General features: G+C 42.4%; 1 protein-coding gene across 1 annotated transcript in view; it reads right to left on the bottom strand.

Annotated features, from left to right (window-relative positions):
• XPO7 (exportin 7) overlaps nt 1-24,698 on the bottom strand; it is an 85,799-nt gene extending 61,101 nt beyond the window's left edge. Inside the window, exon 1 of the mRNA XM_054998076.1 lies at nt 24,637-24,698. Coding sequence (XP_054854051.1) covers nt 24,637-24,654 — 18 coding nt within the window. The 5' untranslated portion in view covers nt 24,655-24,698. The remainder of the gene's footprint in view (nt 1-24,636) is intronic.
• Nucleotides 24,699-26,024: the final 1,326 nt, after the last annotated feature.

Here is a 26,024-nt window from a genome sequence, read left to right as displayed (position 1 = left end):
ACACTGATATAGAAGTTCACATGATCAATGATTATGATATTGCAAGACAAATGGAGTTAACACTTAACCAAAAGACACAAAACAAAATTGCACTCACAAATGCTAGACAGAGCCAAGCCCTGAACCTGAATACCAGTAATAAACTGTTTCTCGAAGTATTACATTTGTACTGGAAGAGTTACCAACAGAAACTGTGTATAACTGTTGCAAGCTGTACAATTCTCATTCCAATAAATCAGAGAACTGGACCATTTTGAGGAAGTGTTTGCAGTTAAGGAAAACACTGGCAACTTGTTGGCATGTTTCTGTTATCTGTTGTCCTCAACAAATTCTTTAGCCAAAGCCTTTATGGTACAATTTAATTTTCAAAAATCTAGCCTACATGGTTTGCTGCAACTGAATCTGAATAATAGAAATATCCTAATAAAATCACCTTGGAATCCAACAGGAATCAGAAGTGCTTTATTATTACTGATGATTTCAACCACATGAACGATGTGAATATTAACACATGAGTATTTCCAGAACTTAGAATTTTGTTTTAATAACATAATAACAACATTCGATTTATATACTGCCCTTCAGGACAACTTAATGCCCACTCAGAGCGGTTTACAAAGTATGCCATTATTATCCCCACAAGAAATGCAAAATTACCCACGTCTGGCCAGACGTGGGTAATTTTGCTTTTCCTGTGCTATTTACCACGTTTCTCTCTTTTTGAGTTATTATTATCCCCACAACAAAACACCCTGTGAGGTGGGTGGGGCTGAGAGAGCTCCAGAGAACTGTGACTAGCCCAAGGTCATCCAGCTGGCTACAAGCGGAGGAGTTGGGGAATCAAACCGGGATCTCCAGATTAGAGTCCACCGCTCTTAATCACTACACCAAACTGGCTCTCTCTGTCTCTCTCTATATATACTGTAGTATTCTTTATGTGAGGACTGCCTTTGAAAATACATACACACACAGATACTCTGCATTTTTCAAAGGCAGTCCTCACATAAAGAATACTACAGTAATCCAATCAGGAAGTTACAATCACAGAGAGAACAGGAAAAGGTACAAGTGGCACATCAACCTCGGCTGATTAAAAGAACTTCTGGTCACAGCCACCATTTGGCTATCAAGAAGCAAGGCTGGGTCCCAGAGAACTGCAAACCTGAATGTTAAGGGGGACCCAACCCTATCCATCACCTACACATGGATCAAGTATATCCCCAACAGTATATTCATTTTGCCTATATTAAGTGTGAAGAAATGCAAACTTACTGTGAGCTACATCACACTATTGAGAGTTTTGAGGTTGCAAACCCCCTACATTCATTCCAAGAAGTTCCTGGCAGTAAAAGGATAGGAATTCCTCCGCAGAAAGTGCCCCCCTCCAATCCTAGCAATAGCTCTCACAAGCACCCAGTTACGCAAACGCTTCTAGCCAGCAGAGACCAATCAAAGGGCCATTTCACATCCAGCCAGGAATATGCCACCTAAGAGGGGACAGAGTCTAGGTGATGCCAAATGCTAGATTGCATCTCTTGTTGGGAGTAACAGGAAGAGAACAACTGACCTAAGAGAGCAGAGGCCAGCAGAGGAGGTAAGTTTCCTTGACTCAAGGGGAAAAGGTCTATTTTGGCTGATTTCATCTTGGGAATAACTTGCAGGAACTCTTGCACCTGGACTACATCTTGATATTATCACATGGAGCTAAGAAAGGGGCAGGTAGCCTGGGTAAAAACTCAAGGTAATGGATGACTGATGAAATGCTGGAACTTTAAGAATAAATAGTCTACCATGGAACAGTCAGGGTATGTCTAGAGGAGGGACAGGACTGCATGTATACACCTTTACTTTGCATCCCTGCTCTATCCATTGTGGTACAGATTATGTGAGTGGACATTTTCTTTTTAATATATTTTTATTTATGTTGAATGTTGGGAAGTTTGTTCTCTGGAACCACAATAAACCCCATTTGAACATGTTACTAAAAGGGCACTAGGTAGAGTTGCCATGCTGAGCCTGGCAACCAGCAGAGATAAGGGGGCACATGTGCGACATCAATCTAAGGCAAACCCATAGAGTTTCCAGCAATTCCTAGAGCTCCCCTTTGTTACTTCTGTGTTCTACCTGGAAGTGACATAACAATGACATGGTTTTTTCTTTTCTGTTTTCTCCCACCACTGCTCTGGGCTACACGATGCTGGCTGGAGGCCTCCTGCCACAGCAGTTTAGCACCGGGGGAAGAAAGGCAGGTGGTTAATAGATTACTAGCTCCCCAGAATGCACAAGTGCAGAAAACCATCTCTGTAGTAGCCAAATGGAGTGAGTGGGAAATGTGGACACTAGGCAGAGCTTATAAACAGTGACATGGGCAAAGTGCTAGCCTAAATGACCAGCTGGTAGCAGTATAGATACCAAAAAAAAAGTGAAGAACCCCTCTGGGGGCTGGGTGGGTTCAGGAGAGTAGTATGTTGCCAGGCAGAGACATGGGACAGACAATGAGTGTCTTAACCTCTTGGAGGAGTCAAAGCAGAATGGGGCTATTCTGCAACATTAAGCTTCAGCTTGCTCACTCTCATTCAGATCTCAATGATTCCATGCATTGGTTTTGCATTGGTTTAGCACTTCCATCATCTCTTTAGGATTAGATGGAATCTGCATAGTGATGGCAGTATACTCCAGATCTTCCAGCACCATCTTCTTAAAGCTGCAAAATGGTGGTCTATAATCAGATTCATGCAAGGCTGACTTTGTTTACAGCTCTCAGTTGGGCACTCATCTGTCTAGAAGAGCAGTATATAGGCTCACTGTTATTTTTATTGTTCTGTCCTTAATACTGACTGTACTGCTCTCACACTATGTAATCTGCCTTGAGTCAGTGAGAAAGGCATTTGTATAAACGACAAACAAAATACGAAATACCATGGTTGATAGTCTCAAAATCACTGAGAGGTTCAGGATAACTGACAGGAATGTATTCCCCTTGCCCATTCCTGGCAAAGGTAATTCACTAGGGCAAACAATGCAGTTTAAATAGCACAGCCATGACAGAAATGAAAACTAGACTGAAAAGGATCTAGACAATAAATACAACCCAAGAATCGCCAGAGTTAGAACTCTCCAACCCAATGAAGCACCACACCCAAGTATAATACATTGGAGCATACTGAAAGTTGTCCCAAGTTAGAAAGGCTCATCTACAGATAAAACTATCCCATTAGGACAAACACTTTAGAAAACCTCATGTGCCCCGTCACCTACTCTCTACTTCCATTGTGACATATCTTTACTCCTATTGTGACGTATTTGATAGATCCGGTTACTAAATAGTCTAGCTCTGGAGTACTTTTTAGGAGTCAAGTGTACAAAAGACCAAAACCACTTGCAGGCAATAAAGTGAGGCTGAAGTACACTTGAGAATGAAGAGAATAAGTGTCTGTCTGTAATTCCACTAGATTGTGTCAGAGACAACCCCCTCCCACAATATATAATAACTAAATACATTTACACATTTTCTGAGACTTTCTTTGAAGAGTTTTAGGGATGACTACTTGCCTTTCCAAACTATATATTGTACAACTTGCCTGGTAATTTGTTCTGAATCTTCCTACCAGCAACACAAAACACTGGAGTGCATCTTGCTCTAACTGGTCAAGATCAGATTAGCTTTACATTCCCATTTCTTGCCAGCCGGTAAAAGCTTATGACTGGGGAAAGCAAGAGGTGGGGATTATTTCTTGCAGGGGCCAGACAATATTAGCTCTCTGAATCAAGATAAAAGAAGCATTGAATGAAGCGACTATGCAGCATGAGCATCCTGCACATATTAGATAAGGACCAAGCATGAGGCTGCAAACACTTGAAGGCAAGTCAAAGTTTTTCCACCTAAGAAAAGCTCAAGACAAAGTGCCCCAAGCACCCTCCTACTCCTGCATTATTCAGCCCACTATGTTATAGTACATAATTTCACAAGTAGTGCTATATCCATTCAGCATTAGAAGGGCTCTTCTAAAAAACTTCAACAAGAATAGAATGTGGTGTTTTGGTAATAAGGAACTGCAAGGTTCAAGAATACATAAGGTTGTCTCCTGGATAGGGCATTTTAGTCTCTACCAAGAAAACTTGAATTCTAGGCTCAAAATTTATCTAAAGCCAGATGTAGGAACATTAGCATTTTATTTTATTGTCAGTTATCTCTACATTAGATGTGCACAGCTACAGCACAAAAATGTTTAGTGTGGTGATGGTAATACAGTACAGAAGAGTGGATTGGACCACATTCAGAGTCCTTACAATTCAATTCTGGGATTCTATGAAACTAAAAACAAGCCAAAGTTATTTTTGTGGTTCAAGATGCATGGTGTGAGATGTAGCTTATGTTCCCCTTTAGGAACAACAGAAAGGCTTAAATATTGGAAATTGAGGTCAGTTATCAAAGCTAAACAGCGTTTCTAATTCCTAACCTCCCCAAATACTGTAAAACTGATTATTGCTATACATCACAACAAACTGGAATTGCAACTGGGTTTTTTTGCCACTGCAACTGTTTAACATTCATGCTATAGCCACAACCCACAATTAGACTATGACTAGGCACGCAGGCCCAAGATATGCTGCACCACTGTGCAAAGGCAAACTCTTAAGAAGTCTCCAAAGAAGTTCTGCGATAGTATTGACAGAGTGCCAGTGGACAAAAGTTAAGCAACTTACATACGACATTTACAGTCCGCTTTATGTATGTGGTATCTTGGCCTACAAAAAAAGCTCATGCCATAATCAAAGGAGTCAGGCTTGGCTTGCAATGGAACAAGTAAGAAAAGGATTTGGGTATCTGCTAGGGGTGTGTGATCTGGGTCTAGGAACCAGGGAAAAAACTGGATTTATGCTAATCCACCTTTCCTGGTTCCTAATGAAAAACCTAGGATCTGATACAGCACCCAGATTCTACTGAGCTGGATTATTTGGCCACAGCAGGGAGCCACAGTCAGTGGCATGGGACCAAGCTCAGCCCTGCACCGCAACAGGAAAGGGGTGCAAAGCTGGCAGGATAGGGGAGGAGGCAGCAAGCAGAGTAGATTCCCACCCCATTCTGCTCCTCCCCCCTGCCCAAGCTCCAAAAAGTACCTTCAAGCCACTGCCGCCAGCTGCCTTTTAAACTCCGTGGCTTGACTTAGCCCCCACTCTTGCTTCAGTAAAGAGATTCTCCTTAGGGATTTTCTGATTTGACACTGGAATTCTCTTATTTGACATTAAGTTTTCAAGGAAGTTAATGTTGAACCAGAGATTCCAAGCTGGGGGGGGGGGGGCGCTGTGGAGTTGGAAATGTAATGATTCCTCTATAGAAAACAATGGAGAGTGGCTGGAGGCAGCTTGTTCAGGAGTCCATATAATTGAGCCCTGGGGTCCAATACTCCTGAAATTTGAGGGGGGATATTTAAGGGACAGTCAGGAGTAGGTTCCCTGAAAATTTGGTGAATATTGCTTTAAAAAATTCCCCTCCAGCCCCCCCCCCCAACATTATTCCCCATGGGCAATAATGGTCAGTTAAATCTGGGATTCTCTATCCTGAATCAGAGAATCTGACCCAGATTTCAGGAATCCTAGATTTATTATTATTATTATTATTATTATTATTATTTAATGAAACCCAGATACAGATCACTTGGAGTTTTTGGTGCACACTTCTAGAACCAACAGTTATTTTGTGTCAAATGCCATTTTTCTGCATCTTCAACAAGAATACTGATGGAAGGCAATTGCTTGCCTAGCCTAAGGCCGCAACCTCTATAGGAGACAGAATCTCCTATTACAATGCAAATCCCCTGCTATATTATGTTAGCAGAAACTATTCAATATAGCTTATGTTTTATCCAGTGCTGTAAAAGTTTAAGTGTGCACATATATCACCCATCAATTACTTTATTTTCTTTGACTTGCCTTTTTTGGTAGCTGATTTCACTTTCATTCAAGTTCTCTGTAGCATTTATGCTGTACCTTCCAGATTATTTTGTCTAACTTTTTTCTCTTCTTTTGGAACAGTAATCCCATGTGGAGTTTATTCATTACTTTGCACTTTAAAAATCTTTTCATCAACTTTCCCAGAGTCCCAAGGTCCACAGGGGGAAGGAAAGGCCAGATCTGCAATCTTTGCATGAAGTTCCGTAGTGATCTTTCAGCAAGTGGATCACTGGATCCAACTCCAATATTTCTACAGACACAGCATACTAGTACTCTATAAAATTCCAAAACATAATGCTTGCACTGAAAAAGTATGTCCTTACAAAAAATTCAGACAATCAAACAGTCCCAACTTCTCTTTTAAAATACTTAGTTTTGCTAGCTCAAGTAAATGTTAAAATATAGCACCTTCCTCACACTCTTAAGTAGGCTATTCCAAAGGAACAAAGGTGCTGCAAAATGCAAATGTGATACCAATTCATACAGCTGTCTACAGGAAGGGATGGAGAGAAGATACTGTCATCCCATAATCTCATACAGAGTACAGAAGTCCTTCAAATATTAGATTTTGTTTCATATTTTGCCTAGTGGGTTAATTTAAATGCATTCCAATTTCTGCAAACCAACAGCAAGAGAACTTACATGGAAGTTCTATTCTGTCCCCATTCCTCCAATAAAAAGGGTAGAGATCTATAAAACTGTCTGAAGATTTAATAATGTATTATTGAGTCGTGAAGAATGGCATACTATAAATGCTGTAAAATAAATTAATATTGACTGTGAGAATACAGAATAAGTCATCAGTATTTCTAATCTTCACTGAAACCAAATTTGCTTTCACGTTCCAGATCTCTCATTCCAACAATGAGAGTAATAGATTTGGTGTTGGAAGTCCTGTCTGTTTTCAGGTGAAACAATTAAACACATGAAGAATTATTTAGTGTTTTTTATTTTACTTCATTTATATTCTGCCTTTCTCCCCAGCAAGGACCCAAAGGAGCCTATGTCATTCTTCTTTCTTTCATTTTCTTCCTCACAAGAACCCTGTGAAGTAGGTTAGGCTGAGCGTATGTGACTGGCCCAGCCAGCTTCCATGGCAGAGTGGAGAAATGAACCTGGGTTGCCCACATCCTATTCCGTCATTCTATCCACTACACTACACTGGTACATTTTTAAGTTCCACCGATTTCAATAGGAGAAATTTAGACATCTGATTAACTCCCCCACTGAAATCACTAGGCTGTAAAAGTGCTCATGTCCCACACAATCATGCCCATGCTGTGCATTTCACGGCTCCAAACCATCAAGTTTGCTAAACACCTGATATTGTCCCTAACAGGGAAGACACACAGCAGCATATTTGCCTTGCATGCAGTATGATGTTGCTTTCTGAAGACATGACATGTTTGACCTCTCTCTTTCTAAAAAAAGTGTGAGCAGTTGTGAAATGAACAAACTGAAAGTATTTGGGCTATAGTAAATACAAGGCATATTCTCAGCCATAATGCTGTAAAAGCACAGCAACATTTGCAAACACTGTTCTGGATTAACAGATGTTTGCTTTGCAGAAAACGCTGCTTTCATCTCTTACACGGCTCTGTGAAGCCAAGAAGCAGGGTGTTACTGACTGACAGCTATCAGTATTTTAAGGAATGGCAAAGTGCACTATATCTTTGAAACTCATGCTTGCTTAAAACTACAGCAGCAAATTGTTATTACCATGGTAAGTTGTCATTTGGCAAACAGTCATCTTATTTACTTAAATGTTAATGACCAGTATTGATTATATCAAAAAAGCATTATTAAATATTAAAATATTAAATATAAAATTATTAGATGCATTTAATAATAGCTGTTAAAGATATGGGCTAGTGAACAGCAGACACTGGGATTGCTGTGTTAGGCACAGAAAATGTAGACAGTAAGCATGTCGCTGACAGAAGACTTGTAAACAGATTTGCAGATAGTGTTAAGAGGAAGTTTATGGGAAGGATGACAATGATGTAGGCCGATGATTGCCAACAGGGCACCAATGGGTGCCAGAGCACCCGCGGATATATTTTCTGACACCCACTTGCTTCCCAGCTGCCTTGCTTCCACACTTCCTTCCTTATTCTTTTTCAAGTTCATGTCTTCTTTGTTCTACTCCACCTCCTTTCCCACAATCCCTTGCCTTCTCTTTTCTTTGCTCCCTTCCGTTTGTGAACCTCTCTGTCCTTGACCTTAACTCCACACCACTTCTCTAGCTAACTCTGAGAAGTGCTAAAGGCAACAAGAAGGGGAAAAGGCTGCAGCAGAGGCAATGGGACTGGCAGGGGTGGGGGGGATAAGTCAAGTTCCAGGTGCCTCCCAGGATGCCCAGGCAGCAATCACAGTTTAAAGGATAACAGGTGCCTGAGCTTGCAACTTGGCTCCATTTGTCTTCATTAGAAGCATATATTTTGCTTAAAATTACTTCACCAGAACAACAGCTGCATCACCAGCAGAAATGAAAGGGTTTGTGTTTGAGAGGAACCTTTCCTATGATTAGTGACAATAAACATGAGAAAATGAAAGAGCAGGAGAATGGAGTTATATTCCCTCAGTCTCAGCCAGAGAAACCACTCCATACTCCCAGAACCTACCATTTGCACAATATGATACACATATACCAAATAAAACTCACTGTATACATATTTATGGATTTTCTGGCTTCATCTCTATATCCTGCAAAGCTTGCAGATGGCAGTAAAGGTCACCCACCACTATTTCAACATGATAATTTCTATTAAGCTCAGGCAATCACACTATTACTTGGAAGTTTTCTCTCCTTCAAAACTTTAACTCTTCCATCTGCCCCCCCCCCCGCCACAACATTTCATTCAATCAAATTTGTATTTTAAAATGATTTGGTGTGTGTGTGTGTGTGTGAGGGGGGTGGATGTAAATATTTTTCTCAAATGTAAGCTCAAATACCTGAAAATGGTAGATTCCCCCTGTGCCCAGAGAAACAAAAACAAAAGCACATCGCATAGCAGGCATTTTGGGGTGGCGCCTACCACTTCTTCACAAACTTCCAAAAGTGCCTGCAAGTTCAATATGTTTGGGGACACCAGTACAGATTTTGATCATGAATAGACCTTTTTGATGTGTGCAGACTGGTGGCATACAAATATTTTAAATAAACAGGAAAATGAAGACAGATGCACAAATAAAATTGCTACCATTAGATAAATTGTATGGTGTAACTTCAAAGATGCTTTTTGCAATGTGTCTAACTGACCCATCCAGAAGAATTATTGCAAAGGTCAGGACAGTCTGTATTGGGGAGGGAATAGTTTTAATTTTCACTCCAGAGGTATTTTCTGAATGCACATAAGGGTATAGCAGATATTCATTTGCTCCTCTGGAGAAAATAAATCAGTGCATCTAATATTAAAACTGCACTGAGGTCAAACCCTCAGTAGTTGCTGACAGTGGCTTAAAGGGAAGCAAAATCATGTTTTTGTGAAAAGAGAAGAACTGCATCTGAAGCATTCTTTTCAATACATAAGCTCACCACTACACATACTCTTCTACCACATCGTCACAATGGGAATTTTAGTAGTTTAAATAAAGGCTTCCTACTTACAAACCATACTTCTACTAGCTTTGATATGACAACTCCTTTGTACTTATTCTTACAACAAAGCTGTGAGGAAAGAGATTAGGTGGAACTGAGGTAGGCCTGTCCAATGCTAATTAAATCCGTGGCAGAGACTTATCCTTGCTCTTCATCCTTTATCTACTAGATTGCACTATCATTCAAGACAGCAAGTTAGCTTGACTAAACACAAGACCATAGCAGCCCACCTTCCTCCCATCCAGTATGGACACAGTACAGATAAGCCCTTTATTTAAGTAACATATAATGACAAGGTTCAATTGGTTTGAGCACCATCCACATATGGCCAAGGACTTGCTACTAATTTAGAAATATATGTCATGCTTAATCCCTTTAAGTAGCATTTGAGGCTAGTCTGCTGAAAAATGCATGGGCAGAAGCAACTGCAAATGCCCCCCTTTCTCTTAGAGCAAACAATGAGTTAAACTAATTAACTGAATGGGCAAGTGGTTCCTGCTTGATAAACGCACAATGGATTTCCCCTATGAAGATCCACAAAAGGAGGAGAGCCAGACTGCAAGGGCTGTGTAGCCAGAGGCAAACTCATGAAATCTTAAGAACATAAGACTGGCTATACTGGACCAATAGTCTATCTAGAAATCCAAGGGACTGAGGAGACCTCTTTATAGAAGGCATACCAATTCTTCCTCATTAGGGTTCATTCCTCTATCAACTTAATAATTCTATAGTTAATAGTTTTCGCCAATATATCTGTAACAGATACTAGACTAGATACTGGTAGAGACCTGGATTCCTGCTCTGGATCTTGCACCAATTAGTGATAAATTGCCACATTCTTCGGCAACAGCACTTATTTTCATTAGATCAACAATTTTACTGTTTAATTTGTCCATAATCCCTTATCTCTCATCACTTCTATTTAAAAGGACAAGAGATGAGTTCTATTAACACCTTTTTGAAAACTGGAGCTCCAGTATAACTGATCATATTTTCCACAGTGCAAACCAATGCAAATTCATTAAATTTCTCTGTCATCTTTCTTTTTCTTTTGTCCCAAGGCCCATATACCACTACCCTGGCCAGTCACTGTGTCACAAAACCACCATCACAGAACTCTCAATAATTCTAAGGACTGAATCTCACTCTCAAGAGTCTCCCAACCCCAATGGGTCTGCTTTATGAGGGATCATTTCTCCTTTTCTACGCTTAACACTATCATCCTTAGGGAATCTCATTCTCTCTGACAGTACAAAAGGGGTCACAGTACACCTCTAGTAACTCTTTCTCTCTGTCAGGTTCTCTAGATGGAGTCGCCTATGGTGTAGAAACCAGACATCTTTGTTTTCTAGAAATTTATAGTTAAAAAAATGAAGTTCACAAAGAAAAAAATGGAACTATACAGGTACTTTGACCAAGGCCATCATCTGTCCTGCAATAGACTCCTAGTGCCCCTGACTATTTTGTAGCCTATTTCTACTGAAGCTTAACAGCAACTGGTAGAACTTTTAGCATTCAGCCATTTTCTCTACGAGGATGCCAGAGACCTCAGCTACTAGAAAGAATGGACCAATCAGTATGCAACATATCCTATTACCTAAGTGACAAGCAGCTGCATTAGGTGATCTTCCCTGGGGTAGAGGTTAAAAGTGTCAGAAGGCCTGCTTCAAATCCCCAAATAATCATGAAGCTCTGGTCAGTCATTTCTCTTTCAGACTAACCTACAACACAGTTATTAAAATAAAGGAGGGAATTATGTACACTTTCATAGCTAGCTATGAAATGAAGACAATTTCAAAACCTTCTGTATATAAAGAAAATATTGGCCACTAAAAATGCTATTTATGTAGGAAACAATATCCTTCAAAAATTTTAATTTTATAGTAGAAAACAGTTGATGCTTGAAATTGGTACTGCACACAAGGAATAATATATCAACAGTGGGCAGATTGGAGTTTTTTACTTTGTCTACTTTTTAAAAAAACACTAGCTTCCACAAAAGTTTGGTGTAGTGGTTAAGAGCACGGGACTCTAATCTGGAGCGCCAGGTTTGATTCCCCACTCTTCCACGAAGCCAGCTGGGTGACCTTGGGCGAGTCACAGTTCTCTGGAGCTCTCTCAGCCCCACCCACCTCACAGGGTGATTGTTGTGGGGTAATAATAACACTTTGTAAACTGCTCTGAGTGGGCATTAAGTTGTCCTGAAGGGCGGTATATAAATCAAATGTTGTTGTTAAAAAGTATACATATACACATATGCATAGCCAATATGTATTAAGTGATTGAGTATGCATTTTTGCTTAAGAATATAAGAAGGGTCTTGCTGGACCAGATCAAGGTCTACAAAGTCCAGTGTTCCCTGCAAGGATACTGGCAGCCAGTTACTTCTGGTCCATCAGAAATGGCCATGGGCCACTGGTAGACCTTCTAAATATCCTATCCCAGATCACCTGGGAAAAAGAATCAGTATTACAAGTGACTTTTATATAACATATTGATAACTATGGTTACTAAAGAGCAAATAATAATAATAATAATAATAATAACGCAATTTATATACCACCTTTCAGGACAACTTACAAGCAGTTTACAAAGTATGTTATTATTATCCTCACGACAATCACCCTGTGAGGTGGGTGGGCCTGCTGAGAGAGCTCCAAGAAGCTGTGACTGACCCAAGGTCATCCAGCTGGCTTCAAGTGGAGAAGAGTTTGCGGTTCAACAAAAGAACACATGCAGACAGTTCCATGATCAATCCTCAGCATTTTCAACTAAAATATCTCAGCCAGCAGATTCTGGGAAAGATCCTTCCGCCTCAAGTACCGGACAATTGTTGCCACTCATACTGAATGAGACCACAACTGAGATAGGTAGTCTCATTGAGTATGGGATAGCTCCATACGTTCATACCAATAGACAATGTTAATGATCCTCATAGTACATAAGTTTATATATTGCACAGAAAAACAAACACATAATGATGCTCATCCAAAACATGTCCAGATTCATTGCATCCTTTAAGGGTTTCATCAAGAGGCCAGCCCATTTTCCATTTCATTAAAAAAAAAACTTAGAAGCCAAAAACATTTTCACAACATATGTTTCCAAAGGCTCTTATAATCATATGCAACTCAGTGAAATTTGATAATGATGGCCTTCTCACAGTGAAACACTAGCAATCAACTACCAAGTTTCAAACCCGTTAGTAGTATGTGCTACAAATCAGCCTCAAAAGTGTTAGGAATACACAATTCTCAGAAGACACAAGCATCCATTCTGGTGTACAGCAACTCAGCTGCAGCTAAAAGCTAAATCATTAAGGCCTGCAGTTGTGTAGTCCAGAGACTCAGGTTCAAAGTGAGAGGCCCCACTCAATGGCTTGGGAAAACCCTCTCTTAGCCTAACCTGCCTCAGAGGCAGACGATAAAGAAGAAGGGTAGAATATTAATGAAACATGCTATAGAAAAGATTTCTAAAAATTGGTACAAGAAGATCTGACAAGTGGCATTTCTGACAAAAATTACTTACTATAAAGAAAATTCCTCTGATAGATTTGTAGAAATTTGTATTTGAATTACACAGCAGTGGAATACAGTATGGAGTTTCATGACTGTATAGCATGTACTGTTTTGATTTTAAAATAAAATTAAAAGAGGAAAGGATAAAAATGCTTGCAAAAGCAACTTTTAAAAATATAATTTTTTCTTCCCAAAACTCAAGTGAAAAGTACACACCCAGCCACTTACTGGAGTGGTGATCATTGCACACCACCATGTTTTGTAGGGTTGGGAATGCCTACACAACACAAGCACAGCAACATTGGAAGGGCCTACGCTTTCAACAGGTAGTACTATAAGGCAGAGGTGCAGTGTTGCACAGCACAATGGATGGCAAGGAGGGCACATTGTGGGTATGGCAAGAGGAGGACACGGTCACATATTGTTCAATATTCCATATAATAATAACATTCAATTTATATACCGCTCTTCAGGATGACTTAACACCCACTCAGAGTAGTTTACAAAGTATGCCACTATTATCCCCACAAAAAGCACCCTGTGAGATGGGTGGGGCTGAGAGAGCTCCAGAGAGCCATGACTAGCCCAAGATCACCCAGCTGGCTTCAAGTGGAGGAGTGGGGAATCAAACCTGGTTCTCCAGATTAGAGTCCCATGCTCTTAACCACTACACCAAACTGGCTCCAAGAGTATCACAGTGTAGGCAGTAACTTACCTTTTTATTCCATCATGATGTTAGCAACATTGCCTTTAAAAGCTTGCTTTAAAAAAGTTTGTTACTTGGCTTGAGTCAACAAGTTGCTTAAAAAATATAATTGTAGATTGACCCTGATATTCCAAGATAAAAACTAGTGAGAACTGTTCAGTGAACTCTTCGCATTACAGAAAACTTCCCTAGCTTTATTAATAGTTATTATAATTCATGTCACTGTTAAATGCTAGCAGTTACCTGTTTCTGTAATCAGCATAAAACATGTTCATTGTAGCATTTTTGTTGCTGTAATAAATCAACGCTTTAAAGATATTTGTCTGTTCAAATGCCCAACCACAGGGATGAATCACTTGAAAGAAGTTTTCAACATGGGATTGGAGCTCTCAAGTACAGCAGAACAAGGCTTGCCATACTTCACTAGCAGGCTTCCCTGTTGCTAAGCATATTTGTGGTATGATATGCTCAACACCAGTAACTGAAACTCAAACCATAAATCATAAATACCAACCTAAAGTACGCATAACCTAAAGCACATCTGTATAAATGGCAGCATTCTTTATTTTGATGCAGTGAGTTTCAGGGCTAGATAATAAAACCAAGTACTGGCCGGATGGCATATTATATAGTTCGTGACTCACCATGTGCTCAGTAAACCATGTGGTGTACTGGCTAGAGTGATGGACTATGATCTGAGAGAACCAGGTTCAAATCCCCACTCTGCCATGGAAACTCACTGGGTGATCTTGGGCCAGTCACACACTTGTAAGCTTTATTTGCCTCACAAGGTTGTTGTAAGGATAAAATTAAGCCATGGTTGTTGTGGGTTTTCCGGGCTGTATTGCCGTGGTCTTGGCATTGTAGTTCCTGACGTTTCGCCAGCGGCTGTGGCTGGCATCTTCAGAGGTGTAGCACCAAAAGACAGAGATCTCTCAGTGTCACAGTGTGGAAAAGATGTGGGTCATTTGTATCTACTCAGGAGGGGTGGGGTTGAGCTGAGTCATCCTGTAAGAGTTTCCCAGGGTGTGGAATGCTAATGGCGGGAGGCTTCACTGTATCCTGAGGAGGTTCTTTTGCATATGGATTGGGGCTTGATGTGCTAATCTTCTCTGCAGGGCTATTGTCAGGGATAGAATGTTTTGTTAGCCTGGTGTTTTTCAGAAGTGGCAACCATGCTCGGTTCATTCTTAAGGTTTCTTCTTTCCTGTTGAAGTTTTGCTTATGCTTGTGAATTTCAATGGCTTCCCTGTGCAGTCTGACAAAGTAGTTGGAAGTGTTGTCCAGTATTTTGGTGTCCTGGAATAAGATACTGTGCCCTGTTTGAGTTAGGCTATGTTCAGCCACTGCTGATTTTTCAGGTTGTCCAAGTCTGCAGTGTCTTTCATGTTCTTTTATTCTTGTCTGGATGCTACGCTTTGTGGTCCCGATGTAAACTTGTCCACAGCTGCAGGGTATACGGTATACTCCTGCAGAGGTTAGGGGGTCTCTACTGTCTTTTGCTGATCGTAGCATCTGTTGTATTTTTCGGGTGGGTCTGAATACTGCTTGAAGGTTATGTTTTTTCATAAGCTTTCCCATCTGATCAGTAATTCCTTTGATATATGGCAAAAACACTTTTCCTGTGGGAGACTGTTTTTCTTTGGTTGGTTGATTCATCCTGGGTTTGATTGCTCTTCGGATTTCTTTTCTGGAGTAGCCATTTGCCTGAAGTGCGTGGTTTAGATGATTAATTTCCTCATTGAGAAAGTGCGGCTCACATATCCGTCTTGCACGATCCACTAATGTTTTCATTATGCCTCTTTTTTGTCGGGGGTGGTGATTGGAGTTTTTATGTAGGTACCGATCAGTGTGAGTTGGTTTCCTGTAGACCTTGTGACCTAACTGAAAGTTTGCTTTGCGGATGACCCAGGTATCCAGGAATGGGAGTTTTCCCTCGATTTCTTTCTCCATGGTGAATTGTATGTTCAGGTGGATGTTGTTGAGATGATTCAAAAACCCCATCAATTCTTCCTCCCCTCAGCCCAGTTATAGCAAACTTCTACATGGAACATTTTGAAAAAACAGCTCTAGAATCAGCACCCCACAAACCTAGTGTATGGTTCCGGTTTGTGGATGATACATTTATCATTTGGAACCATGGGGAGGAAGAATTGATGGGGTTTTTGAATCATCTCAACAACATCCACCTGAACATACAATTCACCATGGAGAAAGAAATCGAGGGAAAACTCCCATTCCTGGATACCTGGGTCATCCGCAAAGCAAACTTTCAGTTAGGTCACAAGGTCTACAGGAAACCAACTCACACTGATCGGTACCTACACAAAAACTCCAATCACCACCCCCGACAAAAAAGAGGTATAATGAAAACATTAGTGGATCGTGCAAGACGGATATGTGAGCCGCACTTTCTCAATGAGGAAATTAATCATCTAAACCACGCACTTCAGGCAAATGGCTACTCCAGAAAAGAAATCCGAAGAGCAATCAAACCCAGGATGAATCAACCAACCAAAGAAAAACAGTCTCCCACAGGAAAAGTGTTTTTGCCATATATCAAAGGAATTACTGATCAGATGGGAAAGCTTATGAAAAAACATAACCTTCAAGCAGTATTCAGACCCACCCGAAAAATACAACAGATGCTACGATCAGCAAAAGACAGTAGAGACCCCCTAACCTCTGCAGGAGTATACCGTATACCCTGCAGCTGTGGACAAGTTTACATCGGGACCACAAAGCGTAGCATCCAGACAAGAATAAAAGAACATGAAAGACACTGCAGACTTGGACAACCTGAAAAATCAGCAGTGGCTGAACATAGCCTAACTCAAACAGGGCACAGTATCTTATTCCAGGACACCAAAATACTGGACAACACTTCCAACTACTTTGTCAGACTGCACAGGGAAGCCATTGAAATTCACAAGCATAAGCAAAACTTCAACAGGAAAGAAGAAACCTTAAGAATGAACCGAGCATGGTTGCCACTTCTGAAAAACACCAGGCTAACAAAACATTCTATCCCTGACAATAGCCCTGCAGAGAAGATTAGCACATCAAGTACCAATCCATATGCAAAAGAACCTCCTCAGGATACAGTGAAGCCTCCCGCCATTAGCATTCCACACCCTGGGAAACTCTTACAGGATGACTCAGCTCAACCCCACCCCTCCTGAGTAGATACAAATGACCCACATCTTTTCCACACTGTGACACTGAGAGATCTCTGTCTTTTGGTGCTACACCTCTGAAGATGCCAGCCACAGCCGCTGGCGAAACGTCAGGAACTACAATGCCAAGACCACGGCAATACAGCCCGGAAAACCCACAACAACCATCGTTCTCCGGCCGTGAAAGCCTTCGACAATACATAAAATTAAGCCACTTTATGTTCCATTGGGGAGAAAGGTGTACATGAAATAAATAAATGATGCAACTGGGACCACAGAAAGGGTTGTCAACATCCAGGAGGGCATAATACACAGTTGGTAGACTGTATCTGGCACATGAATTTCTCAGATTGGAAGGATCCTATACAACTGTAGATCAGATTCCTACCAGGAGACACACACATATCCACCACCTGCTCTCTGATGAATTTATCTATCCTAGAACAAACAACATGCAACAACCTTGAAATTAAGTGTACAATCATCAGGCACCTCTTGAGTGACTAACGCTAGATCACTTGAATACTGTCAAATCATATGCAACAGAGAATGGCAACCCCCCCCCCATGTTACTTAGTAAATTTGATCTTTTCCAAGCCCAAAAAAGATGGCCAGCCAGATCCCAAGTGAAAGTCACTCAAAAGGAAATTTTATTGGAAAAGTAATTCCACACCAACAAATGTTCTGTTGTGGTAGTAAGCTAGAGTAATATCCCCTAAAACAGTAAGATACCTCATAAATCCTCTGAAAAATTTCACCATGATACCCATCAAAAATGGATTGGAAAACTTGTCAGTGAAAGAGTGCCTCAACTGACCAACGTTTTTAACAGTACCCTTTGCACAGCAACTGGACTGAAAGCCATAAATGCAACAGGATTGCTTTAAGACATGAGGGAGAAGGGCTGCTTCAGCAGCAAGCCAGAAAGGCACAGCTCTCTGTACCTGGAACTCTTTTTATTTATGTCATTTATAGTCTGCCTTTCCCACTGAGACTCAAGGGCGGATTACATAGTGTGAGATTACTACAATCAATATCAAGGACATTTCCATAAACAATGCCATAACATAAATAAATACAGTTCACAAAGACATTGCATTAGCAAGAATCCAATACAGAGTTGAAGAAATGCTGAAACAGAGCATAAGCAATTCTAGGACTGATATTAAGACAATACATAACTACCCAGTAGGATTTTACTTGAAGTACAGGTAGCACATACTCAAAGCAACAGACAGGATGTGAGGCAACATAGTGGTGAAGTCTATGGTCTCTAACTCATTAGTGAAACATCTGCGACCCCCTTCCCTACAATACAGCTCTCCAATCCAAATAAAAAGCTTTTTTGAATAATTCAGTTTTGCATTGTTTGTGGAAATTCAGGAGAGTGGGGGCTCTCCTGATCTCCTCAGGCAGGCTGGAAGTAACATTTAAAAGAAATTCCTTAAGTATACAGGATTTATGATACAATCCTTAAGCCATTCTGGAAACTGCTTAGCATGGCAAGTAAGCTCTATGAAGGCGTAACATGGAAATGCATAGCACAATGCAAAGATTCACTAGTGCAGTGCTGTGCTATAGTGCCAACACAGAGGACAGAAGTAGGTAGCACCGGGGCATACCAAGGGAGAAGGAGGACTAAGTTTGCTTCTTATGCTCCCTCAACACGTCACAGTGCCAATGTAACAGCACACTCCCAAAAAAGCAGGCATAAGTCTAAACACCCCTACTGATCACTCTCTTCACATATGTAACCATGGTATGGCTTAGGATACCAACTAAGTCTACAACCAATCATAGCACTCTTAAGCACTATATAAACTCTAGCCACACCACCAATATCTCACATGATAGGAAGCGAGACATGGGGTGCAGTCTCTCTGGCCCCATGTCTGACACACTTACAACACACACAGGGGATTTGGGGGATCAGAGAAGGAGCCAGTGTACTATTACAAGTGTTTGACTAGAATCTAGGAGACTTTGGGTCAAATTCCCACTCTGTCATAAAATTTGCTGAATGATTTTGGGCCAGCCATTGTCTTTCAGCTTCATACCTCACAAGGTTGTTGTGAATATAATATTGAATTCTTTTTTTTTAATAATTTTTTTTATTTTTCATAACTACAAAACACTACACCAGACTATCACAAGGAAAGGGGAGAGGGAAGGGACAAAGGGGGGTGGAAAAAGAAAAGGGGGGGGAATGAACTACAAACACTAAACACTACACTTCAATGTTTCCCTTCATACTGTCATAATACAAAAATAGCTCCATAGAATAATGATGGAGTGGTTAATCATACAGAGAATAAACATTTCAAATTCTGATTAAACTTTCCTCCCCCTTCTAGGTCCCGGACGCAGTTCTCTCTGTGCAACTGCTGTTGCGATGCTCTCCTCCTCCTCCCCCCCCCCCTCCGGCTCCTCCTTTTCTTCGTTCTTGGTGCAGCAGAGTTCTGGGTTTTTATTCTCAAAATCCTTTAGTTGATCTTCTGATAATATCTTATAGGCCTGATCTTTATATCTGAACCATATTCCTTCCGGGAATAGCCATTTGTACTTTATTCCATGGTCCCTCAGAAGAGCTGCAAACTTTTTATATTTAAAACGCCGTTTCCGGACTAGAAATGGAACGTCCTTCAAAATCTTGACTTTCAAACCCATAAAGTCCAAATCCGCATTGTATGAGTTATATAGGATGGTGTCCCGAATCTTTTTAGATGAAAAGTCAATAATGATCTCACGAGGCAACTGTCGCTTTGTTGCATATTTTGAAGAAGCCCGACGGACCTCCAAAATGGCGCTTTTAACCTCTTCTTTAGTCGTCCTCGCGGGTATCGCCAATAGCTCCGAGACCACCTCCCACAGATCCTCTTTTTCCTCCTCTTTCACGTTTTGGAGACGCAAAATTGTCTGCGTTCGTTCCACCTGCAGCCCGATCAGCTGGTTCTCCACCAACTTCAGCTCCTTTTTTGTAGCCTTCACAAGTGACGCACTTTCCAGAGCAGACTTCTCTGCCCCCCCCACTGCTGCCTTAATGGTTTTCACCTCGCTTTCAATTAAGCCCACCCTTTGATCAGTTTCGTTCAACTTGTCAACAAAGGGTTTTATAGCTTCCACCACCGCCCTGCGCACCAACTCTTCGAGCGACTCCCCCTTCTGCAAGGTAGCCGAGATTGACTTACCGAGAGCGGGACTTTGCTTCTTTGCTGCCATTTGGGGGGGGGGGGGGCGCCAACAAAATTCTGGAACTCAACGAAGGGGAAGAGCGAGTCTTCTTCAGATCAACCTCTCCTTCACAAACGCTTGTAGAACAGAAGGGATTCGCTTGTTTACAGGCTTCCGCCTGTTTCTTTTACTTGCCGTTTCTCGTTGCCCGGCGGCACTCGAGGCGCCACACACGTCTGCCGGCCTCCATAGGGACAAACGGGCAATTCCCCCCCCCCGCATTGATTTCGGGGAGTTCTTCCCGCCGCGTCCCGGACCCTGGCTCCCTCCCTGGGAGTCCTGGGGGCTAATCCTTGCGGATCAGCCGCCCGGTCAGGGTGCCCGGTCGTTTCCTCCCGGACCAGCCGAGAGGAGCGTCCGGCATGGCTGAGAAAACGAAACCGAATCCCAATATAATATTGAATTCTGAGAGTCACATACCCCACCCTGAGATCCTCCAAGGAAGACAATAAAGACGTCTCAGACAGGCTGCATAAAACAGCCAAGGATAATGAACGAACATTTCCATGCATATTGCTTACATTGCTCTGCTCAGAATCCTTATAAGTATTCCATCTTACAACATATACAGCAAATTGGATCCTCCACTCCAACTGGATCTTCCAAGGACAACAAAGGAAGGGGATCCTATCCTCAAACTTTCCTGAAAGTCTCTCTGTAATTATTGTGTATTGCTTTAACAAGCCTTCCTCTCACATGGGGGAACAAACTAAATATTCACAACACAGAAAGCCACCAGTAAGAGATATTGGTAAAACACCACTGTGATGTTGGTATGTGCAAGTAAGGGAAACGGGGAACACAACCACATTTCTTGGCGACTTCCAACTACTTCAGAAAGTGGTACTGCTGATCACTCAGGACACCTCTGGCCTTGCAGGATCATAGCTCTACTGAACAGCCCAAAAGAGAAAATGCAGGCAGTATCCCAAATGCAATTTCCTACAAGAAAGTATGGTCCAGTGACTACAGTATGCCACCAATAGGTGAATTCCACCATGTCCTAATTTTCTTTTGTTCCAGCCCGGCTCCTGCACCATCGCAATCTGCTTAAAAGACAATTGTTTGACCAACACAATTTATTTATTTTATTTATACCCTACCTTTCTCCCCAACTTACTTCATTTTCTTCTCCTACATTTTGTGGTAGGATCAGCTCTACATGTGATTCTCTGTCAGCTTTCAAGGCACAGGATCTTTGCTAGAACAAGAGCTGGCAATGCTTTTCTTATTTTCAGAACCCCAGTCTTGATCATGACTGGTTAATGTTTGGACTTTTTGTCACAGCTGAGTTTGTGTCAACTGGGTTTGGTAGACAGGAGGTTTATATCCACTCTGTGCTTATTATCAACTTCAGCTTTCTGCAACAAGGCACTCACACTAAGAGAAGGCTGAGAGCCTTCACCAAAGCATGTACAGTTGTGCTCTAGCAAGTGTGAGGAGTGAGTACTTTTGGTCTCACAATATACATCACTGCTGGTGTGTAATAAACACCAGCAGTGTGTGGAGTGGAGGAATGGAGAACAAATATTGCTGGGATGAATAGCAAGCCATAATAATTCAACCTTATGAATCCAACAGGTACATGGGAATGTGCTACACAAAGAGATTCAAGTTAGTGTCAACTTATCAGCATAAGATTGGATCTGGTGGTACAAAACTTCAGCTGTGCATGGGACTTATTTCAGAAGGGATGAATAAAGTACTTTAGGCAAGCCACACCTCTGCTATGCCTTTCTCTGCAGTCTGGTATATATGGCTGGCTTTAACACCACAGCCAATGAAGGATTCTGCATGCCCATTATGTGTCTTTCCCCCCCCTGCCCAACTGGCAGAGTCCTACCACTGTTTCTGCCTCTTCTTTCACTTTTGCTACATCAGTTTCTTGCTTGTCAAAAGATGAACTTTGCATTGTTTCCAGATTCTCCACTGCTCCAGCTTCCACGTAAGTAGTTTTCCATACTAAGTTATTGGGGAAAGTCTACTTTGCAAACAAACAACTAAACAAAAAAAATCACAACCCCCTCCGGCTCCTTGGGGCTTTATTACCCCTGGGACCTGAAACCTTATAGAGGAGAGGTCCGAGGCTGCTTGTGGACACTTCCTCTCCCAAATGAGCAGTGGAGATGTCTGGATCTCAATGGAGGGATCATGTTACCTTCCCTATGTTTCCACCTGTCAGAAAGAGCTCCTCAAAATGTGGTAGACAGAAGGCTCTTACTGGGCATTCCACAGTCCTCAATACAGTGGAACGTACCATGATGTCTTTGTTCTTTCTTTTATTCTGTTCTGGAGGATGGGGACATGTGATATCAGTGAAGTATGCAGATACCTTGTGCATTTGTTGGATGCCTCTAAATCTGGGTAACATGGGGGAATCATTGGTATGCTATGAACTCCACTATGAACTCCAGAGCAGTTGCTCTGCTCTCAGCTTCTTGGAGTTGGGGCTTATTTTACAACATCTTTTCACTGCTGCCTGAGCACAAGATACAGACTAGCTACACCAGTGTCACACTGGCATTAGTGATGTTCTGATAGGCTTTGAATTGAGCTGTTTATTAAAATCCTTCTTTTATTGTCAGAATATACAGCAAAAACAAACAATTTCTATTGACATACTATGCATACACTGTGACTTCACGGTAACTTTAGTTCTGATTTAATGTTAAATTTATCTGGGAAATGTGTCAGCCCTCTCTAGTCACAACTTTCACACCATGCAGCTAAATGTAATTACCTGAAAGTTCTTACTGTTCAGTCGTAGGTGAATATTACAGCATACTGGCATATATCCTGCAATGAAACCTGCCATTTTAAAAAAATGCAGCATTTCTCCATTATCAGGGGTAAGGATAATCCTCATACTCCAGACCTGTCAGTAAGTGCTTGCCTGGGACAAGTAAGTCTTGCTCACAGGCAACTAGGCACAAAAGCTTTTGTAAGTTCCAAGAGAATTGCTGATGCCTTGCTGTTAACTGAAAAATCTGGGAATGATTCATTCTACTACACTACTGATGCAACACCCAAAGATGCTGCTGTACTATATTCAAGTAATTAGGGAAACTGATTCAGACCACTAGTAACTCTTATTAATGACAAAGCTACATTTTCCTCAAATGCCTCTCAGGTATATACAAGTTGTTTGTGATGTGGGAATTACTTGGGGCCACTTCACCCATTAGCAACTGACAGAGACACACTTGTGTCCCCACTATTTAGACATATTTTCTGCATATCACTCTTTGAGCATTTGCATATGTACAAAAAAAGTAAACATAACAGCAGAATAAATCAATTGTGACTCCTGGGGCCAAATTTACTACACACCCACACATAAACATTCCAGAAAAGATGCATCAAGTGGTGATGGAAACACAGGGACCCCACGTTTGCTGTACCATATTAGTAAGTTCCTAACTTGAACTATAAGAAGTTCAAAGCTACTGACCACTTTTAGAGCAAATAAACAGCTCACCCTTGTGGTTCACAGAGGTAGGAGAAATTGAACGAATTTACTGGGAAAGAACATTACCACCAGAACACATTGTATTTTATGCTACCCTTAATGTTAGCTCTCTGTTGAGCTACTTCAGCCACTTTTTATCCAAACTTTAAGCTGATATGAGTGTGAAAGTCTGAGAAAGTACCCAAACCCAGATTTTAAAGAATACCCAACAAAGAGAAATACAGCGTTTACAAAATAGTAGCTGTCAGGGAAAACTGCTTTTGATCTAGGAGAACCCAGGACCGGACATAACGAGCAGCAAATTCTCAAACCAACTTGTTGGACCAGCGGTTCATTTTCACTGTCGGGGCATTTAACTCCAAGCCGACAACTGGCCCAACTAGAGTCCAGCATCATCCAAGCCAGTCCCATTATGCAACCCAGCCACCGAACCGGCGATAAGAACTTGTCCCGGGTCGCCCTTCCCATGTCAACACAGCGGCCCTGACTCCGCTTTTCTCTAAAAGCTGCGCGCACCGACGCCCCTTCAGAGTTTCCAGCAGAAGCGCGGCCCGATCCGGCGGTGCACGCCTGCTTGCGAGTCACCGGGCTGAAGAGGCGCGCTCACAACTCAAGCCGAAGAGCCCCAAGGCGGCGGAGCAGCAGAGGAGGGCCCCGGGTTCCAAGCAGTGGCTTCGCGCCTCCTTCCCCATGGCGGGAGGCGGCCCGCCGAGCCGACCAGGCCCAGCATGGGAGTCTCCCCCGATCCCTCAGGAGACCCCCGCTTCCCTCGCCCAGCCGCGCCCTGCAGGTGAGACGGGCGGGGAGACCCTCTGCCTGCTGGCCCTCAGCAGGGGCCCCTCCCCTCAGATTACGGGGCAGGGGAGCGGGGGATCAGGCCCGCCAGGAGATGCCGCTCGCTCTGCAGACCCGATTGCGAGAAGCGACCTCAGCTCAGGCCTCACTCGGGGGGGAGGGGCCCCCATCTCTTCTCTCCTCACCTGCACATGATCCGCCATTTTGCTCCATTCATGTTCTGCTCTCTCGCTCTCCTCCTCCTCCCTCCCCCCCGCTCCGACAAACCAGCTAAGGCTGTTGCGCCTGCGCACTAACGCCGGCCTCCTCACGCACTCGGCGTAAGCAATCCTATAGAGTAACCTGAGGAGCCGTCGCGGCCGCCTTGGTTTGGAGAATGGAGCGGCGGGCAGCGGTTGCGTGAGAGGGCCGGGCGCGCGGTAGTGACGTCAACACGCGCGCGGGAAAGGGAGGGCGGGAGGGAAGGCAGGCGGCGGGCTTTGTTTACATGGTTCTTAAAGGGGCCGTGCGCGTGGGGCCGGCAGAAGCCTTCTGGAATGAAGCGTTGGAAGCTTTGTGTCCCAAGGCAGTCTATCTGTGATGCTTGGGCTGCCAGCTCTGAGTTGGAAAATCCCTGGAGATTTGGCGGTTTATTTCTGGCTTCCCAAAATGAATTTGAGTTGAGGGGGAGATTTAAAGTGTTAGCCCCTGAGTTCTCATTGCCTAACATGGTCTTTTAAAAATAAGTAGTTGGCCAGATGAATAAGGCAAATAACCTTTAATCAAAACTTTAATTATTGTGGGCTAGAGTCCGCTTTTCCACTCATTGCCCAAGTAGAATAGTACAGGGCACAGGTACAGGGTAAAAGCCGGAACGAGACGGAACAGGGCGGAACGGGCACTAAAGAAATGCCAGTGCCACAAAAAAGAGGGGGATGTGTTAGAGACACTCCAGAACAATATTTTAGAAATGAAAACTCTGGACTGGCACCGTTTAATTAACCCATTCCATGCCAAAAAGCTCCCAGAACAGCACAAAACAGCCCGGAACAGGCACTAAAGAAATGCCAGTGCCACAAAAAACAGTGGGATGTGTTAGAGACACTCCAGAACAATATTTTAGAAATGAAAACTCTGGACTGGCACCCTTCAATTAACCTGTTCCATGCCAAAAAGCTCCCGGAACAGCGCAAAACAGCCCAGAACAGGCACTAAAGAAACGCCAGTGCCACAAAAAACAATGGCATGTTTTAGAGACACTCCAGAACAATATTTTAGAAATGAAAACTCTGGACTGCCCGGCTTTTATTAACCCATTCCATGCCAAAAAGCTCCCGGAACAGCACAAAACAGCCCGGAACGGGCACTAAAGAAACGCCAGTGCCACAAAAAACAGTGGGATGTGTTAGAGACACTCCAGAACTATATTTTAGAAATGAAAACTCTGGACTGCCCCGCTTTTATTAACCCGTTCCATGCCAAAAAGCTCCCGGAACAGCACAAAACAGCCCGGAACGGGCACTAAAGAAACGTCAGTGCCACAAAAAACAGTGGGATGTGTTAGAGACACTCCAGAACTATATTTTAGAAATGA

This window comes from Eublepharis macularius, chromosome 14 (assembly GCF_028583425.1).
Source record: "Eublepharis macularius isolate TG4126 chromosome 14, MPM_Emac_v1.0, whole genome shotgun sequence".
In the NCBI taxonomy this organism is placed as follows: Eukaryota; Metazoa; Chordata; class Lepidosauria; order Squamata; family Eublepharidae; genus Eublepharis; species Eublepharis macularius.
Note: the sequence above shows the minus strand (reverse complement) of the source record. Positions and strands in the feature narration are given on the sequence as shown.